Source organism: Paroedura picta, chromosome 6 (assembly GCF_049243985.1).
Source record: "Paroedura picta isolate Pp20150507F chromosome 6, Ppicta_v3.0, whole genome shotgun sequence".
Lineage (NCBI taxonomy): Eukaryota > Metazoa > Chordata > Lepidosauria > Squamata > Gekkonidae > Paroedura > Paroedura picta.
Genome location: NC_135374.1, coordinates 38561501 through 38575845, shown reverse-complemented (window position 1 = coordinate 38575845; position 14345 = coordinate 38561501). Strand labels below are relative to the sequence as shown.

General features: G+C 40.3%; 1 protein-coding gene across 3 annotated transcripts; it reads right to left on the bottom strand.

Moving 5' to 3' along the window:
• Positions 1–949: 949 nt before the first annotated feature.
• On the bottom strand, positions 950–12992 carry TAGLN3 (transgelin 3). Of its 3 annotated transcripts, none has more exons than XM_077342183.1 (5): positions 12848–12992; positions 12103–12284; positions 10828–11002; positions 6359–6461; positions 950–2020 (listed from the first exon to the last, which is right to left on the bottom strand). In XM_077342183.1, exons 2-5 carry the CDS (start codon positions 12280–12282, stop codon positions 1879–1881), a joined length of 600 nt encoding a protein of 199 aa, XP_077198298.1. In that variant the 5' UTR covers positions 12283–12284; positions 12848–12992; the 3' UTR covers positions 950–1878. The 3 variants fall into 3 exon arrangements, with proteins under 3 accessions (XP_077198298.1, XP_077198296.1, XP_077198297.1); XM_077342181.1 differs by lacking the exon at positions 12848–12992 and adding an exon at positions 12591–12808 and having other exon boundaries at positions 951–2020; XM_077342182.1 differs by lacking the exon at positions 12848–12992 and adding an exon at positions 12597–12807 and having other exon boundaries at positions 952–2020.
• Between the last annotated feature and the right edge of the window lie 1353 nt (positions 12993–14345).

Genomic DNA, 14345 nt, shown 5'->3' with positions numbered 1-14345 from the left:
GATACAGCATAATGATAGTCTTCTCTCTATACCAATCCCAGAAGACTGCAGGGACTGAGAAAGGGTATTCAAAGGGCATCCTGGTCTCTCCTGGTTTGGTGTCTGGTTTCCTTATGTCACTCTCTCCCTCCCAGCTCTCTTCTGATATGGCTTAATGATGGTTTCTTTTGATGCCTCATTGCAGGAGACCACAATGAGTGGCTGATTTTTCATTCAGTCTCTCTTGGTTAGTGCTTGTTTGGATGTTCACATTTTCTCAAGACTAGCAGTGCCATCCAGAGAACATTTTCCTGGGAGTAAGCTTGATTTCATAAACTTCAGCAGGATTATGAGCAGACATGTTTAAGCTTGCTGTCTAGAAACATGAAAAACAGATGTCCAGTCTCTTTAGTAGAGACTCAACATATGGAAATGAAGTTTTTCATGGCATTGACATAAATAACATCACTCGGTAAATAATATCCCATTAAACCTCCATTAAAAGAGCAGGACATCTTCTTTTCCAACAATCAGCAACCCTATTTCTTCAAACAGAAGTGGCTGCTTTTTTATTTTCCTTCCCACCCCCACCCCCCACAGCTGCCTGTGACTCTGGAACAGGCATTGTTGGAAGAAGGGGGGACCATCAACAGACAAAAAACCAGGAAGCTTTGTGGTCTGCAGAGAGGAAAAGTGGGAGAGATAGGAGGTAAAGAGTAGTAGGATATAGGTAATAGTAGTAGGCTATGACACAGTGTGTGTGCTTCTTAAGAATATCAGCTAAAAATTATGTTACAACAAAGTAACAATGAGTAAACAGCTAGTATAATTCACAAATCTGGGTGCTTCTCTGATTTCCACATGCTGTGATTCTGTGTATTTGAAATTCATTTAGATTTAAAATAACCAATGAATCTCTTATATAAAGAATTAAGGACAATTATGAACTTTATTATATTTTGCCTCATTTGGGTGATTCTAAAAAATAATAGTGGTTTCCAACTCATAATAATAGTGGTTTCCTGGCTAAATACAACATACTAGCTATGTAAGGAACCAATAAGCAATATATATTTAAACAGATTTTCTCTCCAATTTTGTTCTGAGCAGTTCTTCTGAAATGCTTTTTCCCTCTTGGGAATGGATTTTCCAGGGCTTTATCTTGGAAGAGTTCTTTGCATATTTTTAACTATTCCCTTGACTACCAGCTGATACTATACTCACCTTTTACTGTGATGGGGATTTGTTGATTATTTTCTTCTAGGCAGAATCATCATCAGATTGGGTGGGAGAGTAACAGTTGGTAGGACAATCTTGATCAGCACCAGCCATCCAAAGTACAGGATTAATTCCTCTATCAAGTCTTGTGAGGCTTGTTCTTTTTATTCAATCATCCCTTACATAAAAACGTATTCAGAGTATGCTTGCACTCCACAGGAGGGGTTGTGTACTGAACACACTTTTGTGCTTGTTTTTTTTAATTGATATTTATTTTTTAGAAGAACAGATATCGTAATTAGAGCAGAGAACAAGATAACTGAGGAGGCTAGAGCAAGTTCCATAGGACACAAATACAGAAGGTAACAAAACTGCAAATAAATACAGAATAACAGTGTCTTTGCATAGATCAAAACTGAACACCATGTGGCACCAGCGTATTGTGTGAATTGGCACACAGCATACACACAGATCCACATGTTAGACCCAAAGGTTGCAGCTGAAAAAATATATCCAAAAATTTCAAAAGGGGAACTTTAGAAGCAGATGTTAGCAAGAACAGCAACTAGCTATTTTTCCCCAGTCAAGCCATGCTGTAGAGTGAGTGAGTGAGTGAGTGAGTGAGTGAGTGAGTGAGTGAGTGAGTGAGTGTGTGTGTGTGTTTTAAAGGGGAAGGCTGAGTTATATGATCTGTCTTGGCATGCCATATCCTGTCATCCCAGACTGGGAGGCACCCTTGTTGCTCCCCATTTGCAGGCCAATGACATTCTGTCCTTGACGAAGTTGCTCCTCTGAAAATCCTCTCCGGTTCTTTTGTGCTTTCCTGTAAAGATGGGTTGTACAGGTAACACATACATAATTACTTATCGTTTTTGTGCATTGCTTTGAGTGCTTAGGTAAGTTGTGCAAGCAACTACAATGATATAAAAATTAAATAAAGAAAAGGACCTCTTTTAGGCACAAAAAATTGCTGACCATTTACATATTATGTACTTCCTCACCCTGACCATCTTGTTCAAATATGGGGAAAGTAGGCTGTTATATAATTGCATAAGTACTGCGCTCTAGCTTGAGCATTTATAGTTCTGTAGTCATGGTTATTTCTACTGTACCCAAACGTAAGGGCGAAGAACTTCACAGACATTAGAATAACATTCTGATCTCTTTCAGGAATAGTTCCCACCCATCCTAGAGATCAGAATACCAGATCTCTTTGGAATGCTATTGTGGATACATTAGACAGACCCACAAAATAGGTAGTCAAATCAATAGAAAGCATTTTTAGTGGCCAAAGTCTTAAGTAATTGGCTACCATCCAGCAAAACACTTAAGTGGCTGCCCAAATGATCTGCTAGATTAAGACAAGAATGTACAAGACTGAACACCATTGTTCTAGAAACTGATCTTTTACAACAATCATAAAGTAACCAGCACAGTCAAGAATTCTTCAGGAAAAAAATAGAGCTATATTCAATTTATTCTGGGGTTGGTATTCTTTACTGGCATTGCATTCCAGTCAGGTAACGAAGTGTCCCATTGTGGAAAGACTCCACTTTGAAAATCACCTCATACAAGAACTGTTGGATATAAGGCTTCTTTGAAGAACCCTAGATGGGTGTAAATAGCTTGCTGGATTTTGCCTAGGAAAATGATTTCTTTTACCTGCCATCATTGGAATTTCTACTCATGTCTATAGACCGAAAAGCCTGCATTCTGCATCTCTTCACATTTTCAATCAATGTGAATAGAGAGAATATTTCCTTAGGTTTCAAAATTTGTAGTCCCTGTAAAGAGATGGCTCTGAATCCAAAGGATTATAGCATAAGTCATCAGATGGTAGTGACTGTTGCTTTATTTTGAGCCAAAGGCACAAGCCTGAGGGTACCATTTACTTTTCAATTTCTAGATTTCCCCCCATCCTTTGAAAAACTTTGCTTTGTCACTTGGTTCCTGATCCTCTTTGAAATCATAGTTTCCCCTGTAGTATATTTATATACATTTGTTCTTCTTATCGAACTTTAAGTCTGTTGTATGATTGATTTTAATCTGTACTTTTATACTTTTTTAGTGGACAGTCCATGACCACAAATAAAACTGATGAGATCATAGTGGAATATGGGACAAAGCAGGCAAGATTTCCAGCACACTTTCCTTAATAAACAGTGGCCACAATAGCCTGCTGCTTTCCTGAATGGCAAAAAGAAAAAAGGTGCAAGGAAGGTAAATTTGGAACCAATGCATGATGTTATGTACTCTGTCACATCCTTTCTTCTAATTCCTTGTTTTCCCCTCAAAAGAAACTGCTATTATTATGTGAAAACTATATTATTATTATTATTATTATTATTATTATTATTATTATTATTATTATTATTATTAGATTTAGATTTAGATTTAGATTTAGATTTAGATTTAGATTTAGATTTAGATTTAATTTAGATTTATAACCCGCCGCTCCCCTGAGGCTCGCGGCAGGTGACAACATGTAAAACCCCCATAAAACCCCTAATACATAAAAACACCTAAAACAATCCCCAATTCCCCAACCCACCCCACCCGATGGTGGCGGAACTATCTGGAAACCAGGAGTCACTGCTGATGTAGAAGGGGGGGGCGATCTAAAAAGGGGAGGCACCAACTTCAGCCATAAGCCTGGCGGAAGAGCTCCATTTTGCAGACCCTGCGGAAGGATGGCAAATCCCGCAGGGCCCACAGCTTCTCCGGGAGCTCATTCAACCAGGCGGGGGCCAGGACCGAAAAGGCCCTTGCCCTGGTCAAGGCCAGACGTGCTTCCTGGGGGCTAGGAACCACCAGTAAATTAGTCCCCACCGAGCGTAACGCCCGGCAGGGGGCATAAGGCGCCAGGCAGTCCCTCAAGTATGTGGGTCCCAGACTGTGGAGGGCCTTAAAGGTTAAAACCAAAACCTTGAACCTGATCTGGCTAGCAATCGGTAGCCAATGCAGCTGCCTCAGCACAGGATGGACATGGGCTTAGAAAGGCCCTTTAAAACAAGGCTAGGAAACATTCATGCCCACATCTGTAAAAAACTTCACTCATATTAATAGATTCAGTTGGGTAGCTGGGTTGGTCTGAAGCAGCAGAACAAAGTATGAGTCCAATGGCACCTACCTTTAAGACCAGCAAAGTTTTATTCAAGGCATAAGCTTGATCTTAAGTGTGCCACTGGACTCAAATTTTGTTTCACTCATATTAAAACATTTAAAGAATAAAATCACAAAGCTTCCCATTGCCTTGAATTTCATTTTCACATGAAATACAGAATACGTAATTCTATATGCTCTATGTAGCTAGCTAAGTTGTTTTGAGTCATAATCATTCTCTGCCAGCTCAGGCAACTGACTTATGCTTCTCACTCGGTATGATAAAGGAACACATTAGTTGGTATTAAGAGCCTAGTCACAAAGGCATTCAGCACTGAGGAAAAAATCAGAGTGATAGTAGGCATGCCAACCTTTCACTGGCAAATGAAGGCAGGTATGAAGGGCAGGGCTTATTTTATGTATTTACTTATTTTTAAATGTATACCCTGCCCTTCTCCAGAGGCTCAGGACAGCTTACAGAACATTTAAATACATCAATGAGGAACTTCGATGGTTGCTGAACTGAGGAAAGTCATATGAGCTCGTAGAGAATTTGTTTTCCGGGTGGACTTTCAAACAGAGAAGCCAGCATCTCAATGTTATTTCTAGGCTTCAACCGTAGGCCTGGCAGAACTAGAGATGCCAATCCCACAATGGGATATGGGGGTCTCCTAGAATTACAGGTCCACACTAAATAGATCAGTTCCCCTGAAGAAAAGGACTGCTTTGGAGACTGGACTCCCTAGCATTATACAACACTGAGGCCCCTCCCTGTCCCAAATCCTACCCACTCCCAGCTCTATCCCAAAAGTCTCCAGATATTTCCTAACCCAGAGATGGCAACCCTAGTGGAACTGCTCCATTTTATAGGCCTCCTGTAGAACTGGTTAAGGTCCCACAGGGAACTGGTTAAGGTCAACTTAATCACATTGGGGTCACTTTGGGTCTCTGAACAAGTTCTAGCAGCTAGATCTTGATGGTCTTTTTTGGGGGGGGGGTACTAGAAGAGACTGCCCCATAGTTATGAGGGTGCTAGACCATTTAGGGCTTTAAAGGATAACGCCAAAATCTTGAACCTTATCCAGTCTCCAATATGGAGCCAGTGCAGGTGCTTTCTGGACCATCTGGAGTTTCCAGAGAAACTTCAATGGCAGTCCTGTATAGAGTGAGTTATCTAGTCTCAGGGGAATGTGATTTCTGGTGATGTTCAGAAATTCCCCCAATCACTATGGACTTTGTAACAGAGATTAGAGGAATTCCTAGAGTAACATGGATAATGTGACCACTTCTGGATGGATGGTCAAGGGATTGGTTTGTGATTTCTCCCCATTTTAATCTTTAAAATATCTAAGAACAAACCTTTAATTCTGGTTTAAATAGAGCAACTAGGGTGTAAACTGCACGTAACTTTTATTCCAACCCCAGGTCGATTCAGTCCCTGCCCTCTACACAGAATGCGATTTCCGTATTGATTTGGGGCAATTTAAATTTTCCTTCTGCAGGAAGAAGGATTGATCCGGAGTGACCCTACCTGTATTGTGCAATATCTTAGAGTGCTTTTAATGCTCAATATATTTTTAAATCACATTGTTTTGAAGCTGGGATCTCCTCCGTGGTAGAGAACCCATGATTGGCCACAGATGGTCATGTGACAAACTTGCCTTAAAGGAGAAGCCCCTAATTTCTCTCAACTTCTGTTGGTCTTGGATATTTTTCTGCCTTCTTCGATCCTCTCCCCCCCCCTTCAAGAAAACAAAGAAAGAGTCTCCATTTGCCCCCCCCCTCTTCTGAGCCTCCCTAACCACGTGCAGAACACTTTCCTGTTTCAATGGGGAGGGGGAGAGGAAGACCCGAGTTCAAATCGATCTGAATTCAACAGGATTGACAATGGAATAAACAAAGTAAGTGCAGATTGCCTAGGATGCCAAGAAAATATTTGAAAGTATTCCTGAAAAAATGCCCTAAATCCACATGTCCCATAAGGTTGAAAATGGGTTTCTTGAAAATAACACCTTTAACATGTATCTTAAAATTATTATCATGGTAATACCATCCTTACCTGTGAAACCAGGATGGATCCCCTCTATAACATCCATCATCCCTTGTGACAGCCTCACTGCCCAAAGCCAATAAAGTTCTTTGCACAGCTGCCATATCTTTTCCTACAAAAGCAGAAAAACACATTAATGTATTTGAAATCATTCAGTTATATATTCAGCAGAACCATGGATACCAATTTCATCTCAGAACTAATTACTTCATTGTTTTCTTTGTCTTGAGGTACATTTTTCAACTCCACTTGGCAAAATGCTCCATTGTTTACATGGAGTCACATAGTGCTCTTGAAGCTGGCAAAGTGGACAGTGATAGGGCATTTGGGAAACAGCCATTTGCCACCTCTCCTTGCTCATGGCTCTGTTACAGCCATACTTATTTTGTTGTAAATGGTATATTCTGTTGTGAGGACCTGGGGCCTTAGCTCAGAATCTGAGCTAGCATACCCTACAGCACCCTGGGATTTCTTGACAGCCAGGGCAACAATCTCAAAATCAAAATACTCTGTTAATACAATCCCAATTAGAACTATGCTTATCTTCAATGGGTGAAAGCTTACCCTGTAAAAGTACTAGAGAAATGCTAAATATTATTGTTAAATGTAATTCTTATTTATCTGCTTGGGGTCCTTATGGATGCCCTGGCCTTCTCCCGAATATTGACAAAACCATCACCTTTCAGGTCATGCTATCTAATATATGAATTTTCCCAATACTGGGTAAATTGGGCCCAGAGCTGCTCGTCAAGGTCACAGGCAAAGATAATTGTTACCTGCCCTCTTGTTACCTACCTCTTGTATAGCAGACAGCACAGCACAACCATCTCTGACAGTTGAAAATGGCTAGCAATGCTGTTAGATTCATTCTAATCTACAAACTCAAATTTCCTGATCAAATGAAGATAAAGCAGTATATGAAACAACCTCCACTTCTGTTTATATTAAAAATACCATTTCATAAGTGTGATGATTTTAAACAAAAATCATTGAAACATTTCCTCCATGCAGCAGCTATTGATCAACGTTTCTTGTTTCCCTGATGACTACTGATTCATTTCCTGCCTCAACTAATCCATGAGGGCAAAGCAGAAATTGTTTTTGTGAGGACACAGAGGCTGTTTCCTACCTCCTGAGGCACTGCCTTTGGCTACAGGTCTCTCACTTCTCCTTGCCCATCATAATTTCATATCTACCAAAGTGACTACCTTGTACAAGTCATTTTAGATAAGTGAGCAGACAAGCCCACAGGCTGACAGTATATAAATTAAAACACAAACTAGACAGGAAGAGTGAAGAAAATGCTAAACTGAACTGTAGGCAGAGATGAGAAATAGAAAATAATCTCAAATAAGGAAGAAAGCTTGCATTGGCTATAAGAAATTGGTTTTGTTGTTTTGTTTTCGGGTGAGGTACAAGAATTTATCCTGACTCAAGCACACATCTTAGACAGCTGTTGCACACATCCTTTCCCTCAACATGGAGATTAACTCCATGTGAGAAAAATGTCATGCGTGAAGTAGGCCTTAATGCGGCTACTTTTCTGGAAGATGTTCATAACTATTTAGTAAACGGCATTTGAAACAATTCACCATGCAGTGGATTAGAATGATTATGTAATTTGACCCTACATGGTGGTGAAGGGAGAGGAAAGGCCCGCGGAGGAAATCAAATTAAGGATGAAGTGAGAGGCAGTATTATCTGGCTGATTATCCAAATGAAAATGAAAGATGCAAACAGACCTGAATTCAAAAAAACAAACAAGAAGGAATGCCAGAATGTTTAGTCTTCCTTCAGTTCAGCATTTCATCATACCCATAAACCTGCCTTATACTAAGTCAAACTACTAGTCTATCAAAAGGCAGCATTGTCGGCTCTGTTTGGCAGCAGATTTCCAAACTCTGAAGCAGAGGCCTTTCACATCACTCACTACCTAATCCTTTCGACTGCAGACGCTGGGGACTGAATCTTGTGAAGCAGATGCTCTTTCTTCAGTCCCTCTTCCACGGTGCCATAGCTCCACAGAGAAGCCAGTCCCCAGGTGCGATCTGGGATTCTCCAGGGATTTCCCAACCCAGAGCTGGCAACCCTACACTCAACCCAAATGGTTGACATGCATAAGAATCTGTATTTGGCCATCCTTATGTTTTCTTTAACATTGAAAAGCAGTCACTAGGAGGGAGGCTAGTTTACATGGGGTCAGGAAGCTGACATCACTTACTCAATAGAAGTAGCATCTTCTGGGTAGTGGCTTCTTAGAGCTTACAGCAGTTAGTTGTGTCTATCTTTTCTAATTGTTCCAAGAAGTAAGTCTACCAGTGAAAAATAGAGTTACCAACTTTGGGTTGGAGATCTGGGGGTGAAGCCTGAGGAGGGTGAGGTTTGAGGAGGGGAGGGAAGTTAGCAGGGTATAATGCCATAGAGACCACCCTCAAAAGCAACCATTTTATCAAGAGGAACTGATCTTGGTCACCTCAAGATCAAATTAAATAGTGAGAGATCTCCAGATAGTGAAAAGCTACATGTGAGGGAGGGTTTAACTGCCTTAAAGTAGTGGCATGACTTTAAGCCAAGTCTATTTTGGAGGCGCTTTTTAATGTTTAACAGGTTGAGATATTTGATCAGAGTACTCCCACATAATTTCTTTTCCGACAGCTAAACTGCTGTTAAAGAATGATCCCTAAACTAGTATAGAATAAGGCCACATACAAGTTCTATGTGTTACTATTAACTGCCAAGCTAAATGTGGCAGGGGGGTATATATTTATTACATGGCTTTCCTTTCCTTTCCTTTCCTTTCCTTTCTTTTCTTTTTTTTTTTACAGAAAATGGAGCATACAGGGCCTATTCTGCAAACAACAGATAATGCACTTTCAATGCACGTTCATAGATTTTCCTGTTCTGCACAGGAAAATCCAGCTGCCAAAGCACATTGGAAGTGCATTATCCTATGTGTACGGAATGGGCCCAAGTGAGAGAAATAAATTCTTTCTTCAGTCCCTCCTTAGTTGCTTGCACTCTCTTGCATTAGGCATTTCTTAATACTCAAACTTCACTCACAGTGGTGGAGACAGGCTGGGAGAAAAATGCTTCAAATAAAAACATTAATGCGATGTTAAGTAGAGTTACACCCAAGTTCATTGAAGTCAATGGGCATACAAGGGTTAACTCTGCTTATGTTTCCACTGAGAGTAAAGAGAGTAAAGAGAAATTGCACTGAGTTCAATTTAGGCTTGTGGACACTGGCAGATAGGGTTGTCAGTTCTGAGTTTGGAAAAATCTGGAAACTTTGGGGGTGGAGCCTGCAGAGAGCAGGGCTTGGGAAGGGGAGTGACTTCAATGGGGTATAATGCTATATAGTCTGCCTTCTAAGAGGCTATTTTTTCCAGGGGAACAGATCTCTGTTCCCTAGGGATGAGCGTAAATCTGGGGGCTCCCCAGGTTCCACCTGGAGGCTGGCATCCCTACTGGCAGACGGTTAGAAAAAAATGTTTTCTAAAAACACAAAATGTTATATAGGTGTTGGAATTAATACACAGATGGAAGCCACTATTTGAAAAGGGCCACCTGTTCTTAAATTGACATAACATTTTGGTTCCCACTTTGGAAATGGTGGACAAAATAATGGAGCCCACCCAGAGAACTGTGTAAATAAGCAGGTCATATTGACCATATTTCCAGTTGGTATGTTGTACAATAGCTGGAGTTTAGACCTGCTGAATCCACCCAGCAGCTGCAGGGCAGCTTGCATATCGCCTCAGTTCATTTGTTGTATAAGTGTAGGAGGAATAATTGGCAACAGAAGCATGACACAGGTGGGTCTCTACCCAAAGCAAAGCATCAGTTGTGACAGCAAACAGTAACATAAAGCAGTGTAGAAACAACATGAGCACAAACCTCAGACCTCTTGTTAAAACCCAAGGTGGGCCAAGGCTATATCCCCACTCCAACAAGGAAATCCTGTAACCAACAAACTATGATGCAGGCCCCAAAGCTGGAATAAGGCCAAGAAGAGTTGACTCTAAACCCAGAAGAAATGTAAACATTGGAGCGTGGATTCCCCCTTTTACTTCTCTAATTATGGGTGGAAACTGGCCCCACTTGAGCATAGGCAAAGTTTTAGCCTTGGAAGTCAGCTTTTTATATTACCACATTTTGGGTTTTATGCCAAAACGACTATTTTTGCTATAGCAGCCATCTTCTTGATTTTTGTGTATTCCTGCCAGAGTGATTTAATTTAATCATGACTTAGCACAAAAGATTCCATTAACTACTGGGGGGAAAAGAAATACCTCAGAGAAGATAACAAATCACTTAGAAAAACATGGTAGAGAGTCAACGCAAACAAGAGAGACAGATAATGCCATTAGGGATTTTTCCCCCTGAGAGAAATGCACGATTAACACTCATCTGTGTAGCATAAGACAAAGAATGCAACTGCCACATCATTGACAGCTCATGTATACAAAGAAATGTACCTTCCCATAAATCCACCGTCTGGAAAATATCTGTTGTTCTTACTCCATAAATTTCTGCAGCTTTCAAGAACTGAGAAATTTGCTCCATTTGTTTGAAAGCCATCTTTGATTCTGAGATCTTGGGAATGGGTTCTTTCCCCCTTGGATGTAAACTGTTTATTAACTTGCACAGCAGCTGGGACATTGAAGACCGAAGGAGAATTGAAAGGGGAAAACAATCAATTAGTTCCAGTTGACAGAACACCCAATGTATATGTTCTTTAATTTATGCTAAATGGGCACTCTGATGCCACTAGGAGCAGAACATTTTTAATTAAAATAATTTAAAAACTCCAGAAATGTATACCACTGACAACAATTCCAGTAAGTACGTTAAAAACTCCCAGCTCATATCCACAGCTGGACAAACCATGTCTGGATGTACTTGAGCGTACAAAATCAAATCATTTGCTAAAGATTACATAACAATTGACAGTTGCATGGGAGAGCAAAAATTAGCCTGAGCCCAATTTAAGTAAAACCAATAGGTTTGCTGTTAGTAAACACAATAATTTTTTGTGTAAATCTTGGTATCTTTGTATTTAGTTGGCAAATAGATTAGCTATCATTTAACACCTTTATAACAGTTATCTCCAAAACTGGATCTGAACTATGCTACACATACATTTTTCTAACCTTTTCTTTATTACTTTTTTCTTTTTAGACATATTGCATTAATTGGTTTCTAAAGAAGATAAGCCTAGTATTAAAGAGCTTGTTTTTTAAAAAAAGAATCTGCCCTAATTGTCAGAGAAATGGTAATCTGTAGTTCCCATATTACATAATCATCCATCCCTCTGTCTCTGCAAGCATATGTTCAGCACTCTTGTGAAGACCTCCAGATCATGGCAATCATAGCGTGAAATGTTTTAATTGTTATCTGCCTGGAGTCCCCATAAGAGAAACAAGATTACAAAACAGAATCACTGAATTTATAATAATACAGCACAATGTGAGTTTATATCCTATTTCTAAAAACATTATTTACAGTGCAATCTGAATAGGGTTCCCCATTCTAAATCAATTAAAATGAATGGGCTTAGAATGGTGTAGCTCTTTTTAAAGATTGCACTGTTAATTTCCAAGCACCAAGCACTTATTTCCAGGCACTGTTAGGAGCACAGTACCTGAGGTAATCGATTAGCTTCACCCAGTGCAAATAAAGTCAGGAAAAGTTAAGGATCATGTATTATTGCATGCAATGATTTGAAGCAATTGTAACAGACTGTTACTTACTGTTCCATCCATTAGCCATTTCTGAAAATGTTGCCTTCCAGGAGGGGGCTGCTCTATATTTTCACCACACTGTACAATAATCCAGTCTACTAACCGACTTTCCAGTTCTGGGTCATATTTCTGTTCAATCTTCTCCTGGACTTCTCGGCTTAAGCCATAGCTTGGTCCCCTGTTGGCCATCTCTAGAAAGAAAAAAAACCATTTGGTTTAATTTGCAAGGAGCAGGTTATGCAGCATCAGTTCAGAACACTCTGGAAAAGATTGTAAAGGTGCCCTCCCCATGTCAAAAATGTAAAAAAAAAATTCAGATTGTTTCTAATGTGATATTAAATATTCTTAAGATTATATATAAAATCCAGAGGTTGCAAGTAATATTCTTTCAGTTGCTAGGAGGAGACATAAGCATTTCAGGTAAACATTCTTCTGGCAAAATCCAGAAGTATAATTTGGGGGAGGGGGGCTTAAAAAACCAAAAAAGAGAGAAAAACCTATACAGGAGAACGTGAGCAATCCTTTCAATGACGCAGTGAGCTTCTCTCAGCAGTGATCTAGGTCTGGAGACGCAGGGACCATCGAAGCAAGAGATGTTGGTTAAAATTTAAGACAAGATCGAAGCTGCTGCTCTTGGTACTGCTGCTGTAGAAGCATCGTGATTTGAAGGAGGGTGTATTGATTTGATTTTCCTCACAGATGAGGAGGGTCAAAGCAGGGGCGTTGCTAAGAGCTATTAAAGAGGCCCTCCTACTCTGTCACAGCCGGCAAGGGAGTCCTATTCATCTCGCTCTGCTGCAGCCTGCTCCTCTGCACACGCTTCCATTGCTGTCAATTCTGGACTTCCAGGCTGTGCTTCTGTGCTGATGCTGCAGCCGTTGTCATAGCGCCCAAGAAGATGGCAGTTTAAAACACTCTCAGGATGAAAAGCTGTGGTCTGTTTTTCTCTAAATTCAAGAAAGTGTGTGTCTGTGTGTGGTTAACCTGAATCTGGGCAAACTGTAAGCAATGCTGTTTCAAGGGCTTTGCAAACTGTTTTGAAATGAGATGATGAGAATTTTAATAGAATGGAAATACAGATTTTTTTAAAGAAACTTCATGAGGATTGAATAGGATTTCTTCCACCAAATTTCCAAGCACTAGACCAGAATGAGAGTGCCAAATGGCTTATTTCAAATTCTTAGTAGAGGCCTCAGTTGCTGAAGTGAGCAAAACATCTAAATCATTATTGACTGCATTTGTACACAATTTTTCTCCCCAGGGGGGACCCAGAGCAACTTAGATCATTCTCCCTTTGTCTATTTTATCCTTCTGACAACTCTTGAGAGCTAGGTTCAGCCGACTGGGTGGGTGGCTGGGTGGCCCAAGCTCACTTAGCTAGCTTTAATGGCAGAATGGGGATTTGAACCTGGTTCTCCCAGATCCTAGCCTGATACACCAACCACTATACTACACTGCCTTGGGACAGGAGGGAGGCCACTTTTTAAGTGAACTTTCTCTCTCCATGGAGAATTACATAGGGCTCTCCTTTGCCGCTGGCTGCATTAATGGCACATCCTGGGGCAGACAAAGGACTTTTCATTACAAGTTCTATCAAACACAGATATCGAGCATGAGGGAGCCCTACTTTTAAAATGTAATTAAACATTCCCTGCCTGCACTCTGAAATGGTATGGTCCAAGAGCATAGTCCTCACACAAACATGGTGATCCTGTTTCCTTTCCCCAGAGGAATGCTCCCCAGTGACAAAGCCAAAAGCCCAGCCACAAAAATGTTCATACAATTTTCTGCACTAAGTAGCATTGAAATGCTTTTCACATCAAATATCTTTAGCTTTGTACAACCAAACCTAATCACTGCAGATTCCCTTGTCTGCCAAATTCTGGAGTCACAAATAACAGAACTTATATAATTCCCAGCATCCTCTGGATACATAAAATATTCAATAGGTAACCTCATTTGACTGCAAGCTCTAGGTATTACACACTGATATCTTTTTTTTAAGGCTAAAATACTTTGTTCTATAATCCAGCTTTCCCAGAACTCATCCCATTGTATACAGATGCAGCTAGATAAATGAAGTACCTGAACAAGCCCATTTATTCACAGCCTTAAACATGTTGTATGTAAGGGAGAGTACTGCACATTTGTGTCATTCTTGAATATGCATACCAAAAACAAAACAGAATTTTAATTTGTAGTGTTTTGTTTATTGGATGCTATAGTACTGAAACAGAAGAGTATTAGATCCC

Bases quoted from the DNA above. Each gene is read 5' to 3' on its own strand.
- TAGLN3 (XM_077342183.1), bottom strand. From the start codon at position 12,282: ATGGCCAACAGGGGACCAAGCTATGGCTTAAGCCGAGAAGTCCAGGAG. The intron at 11,003-12,102 runs GTAAGTAACAGT...TCAATGTCCCAG, and splicing joins AATGGCTAATGGATGGAACA to CTGCTGTGCAAGTTAATAAA. The intron at 6,462-10,827 runs GTACATTTCTTT...CTGCTTTTGTAG, and splicing joins GACGGTGGATTTATGGGAAG to GAAAAGATATGGCAGCTGTG.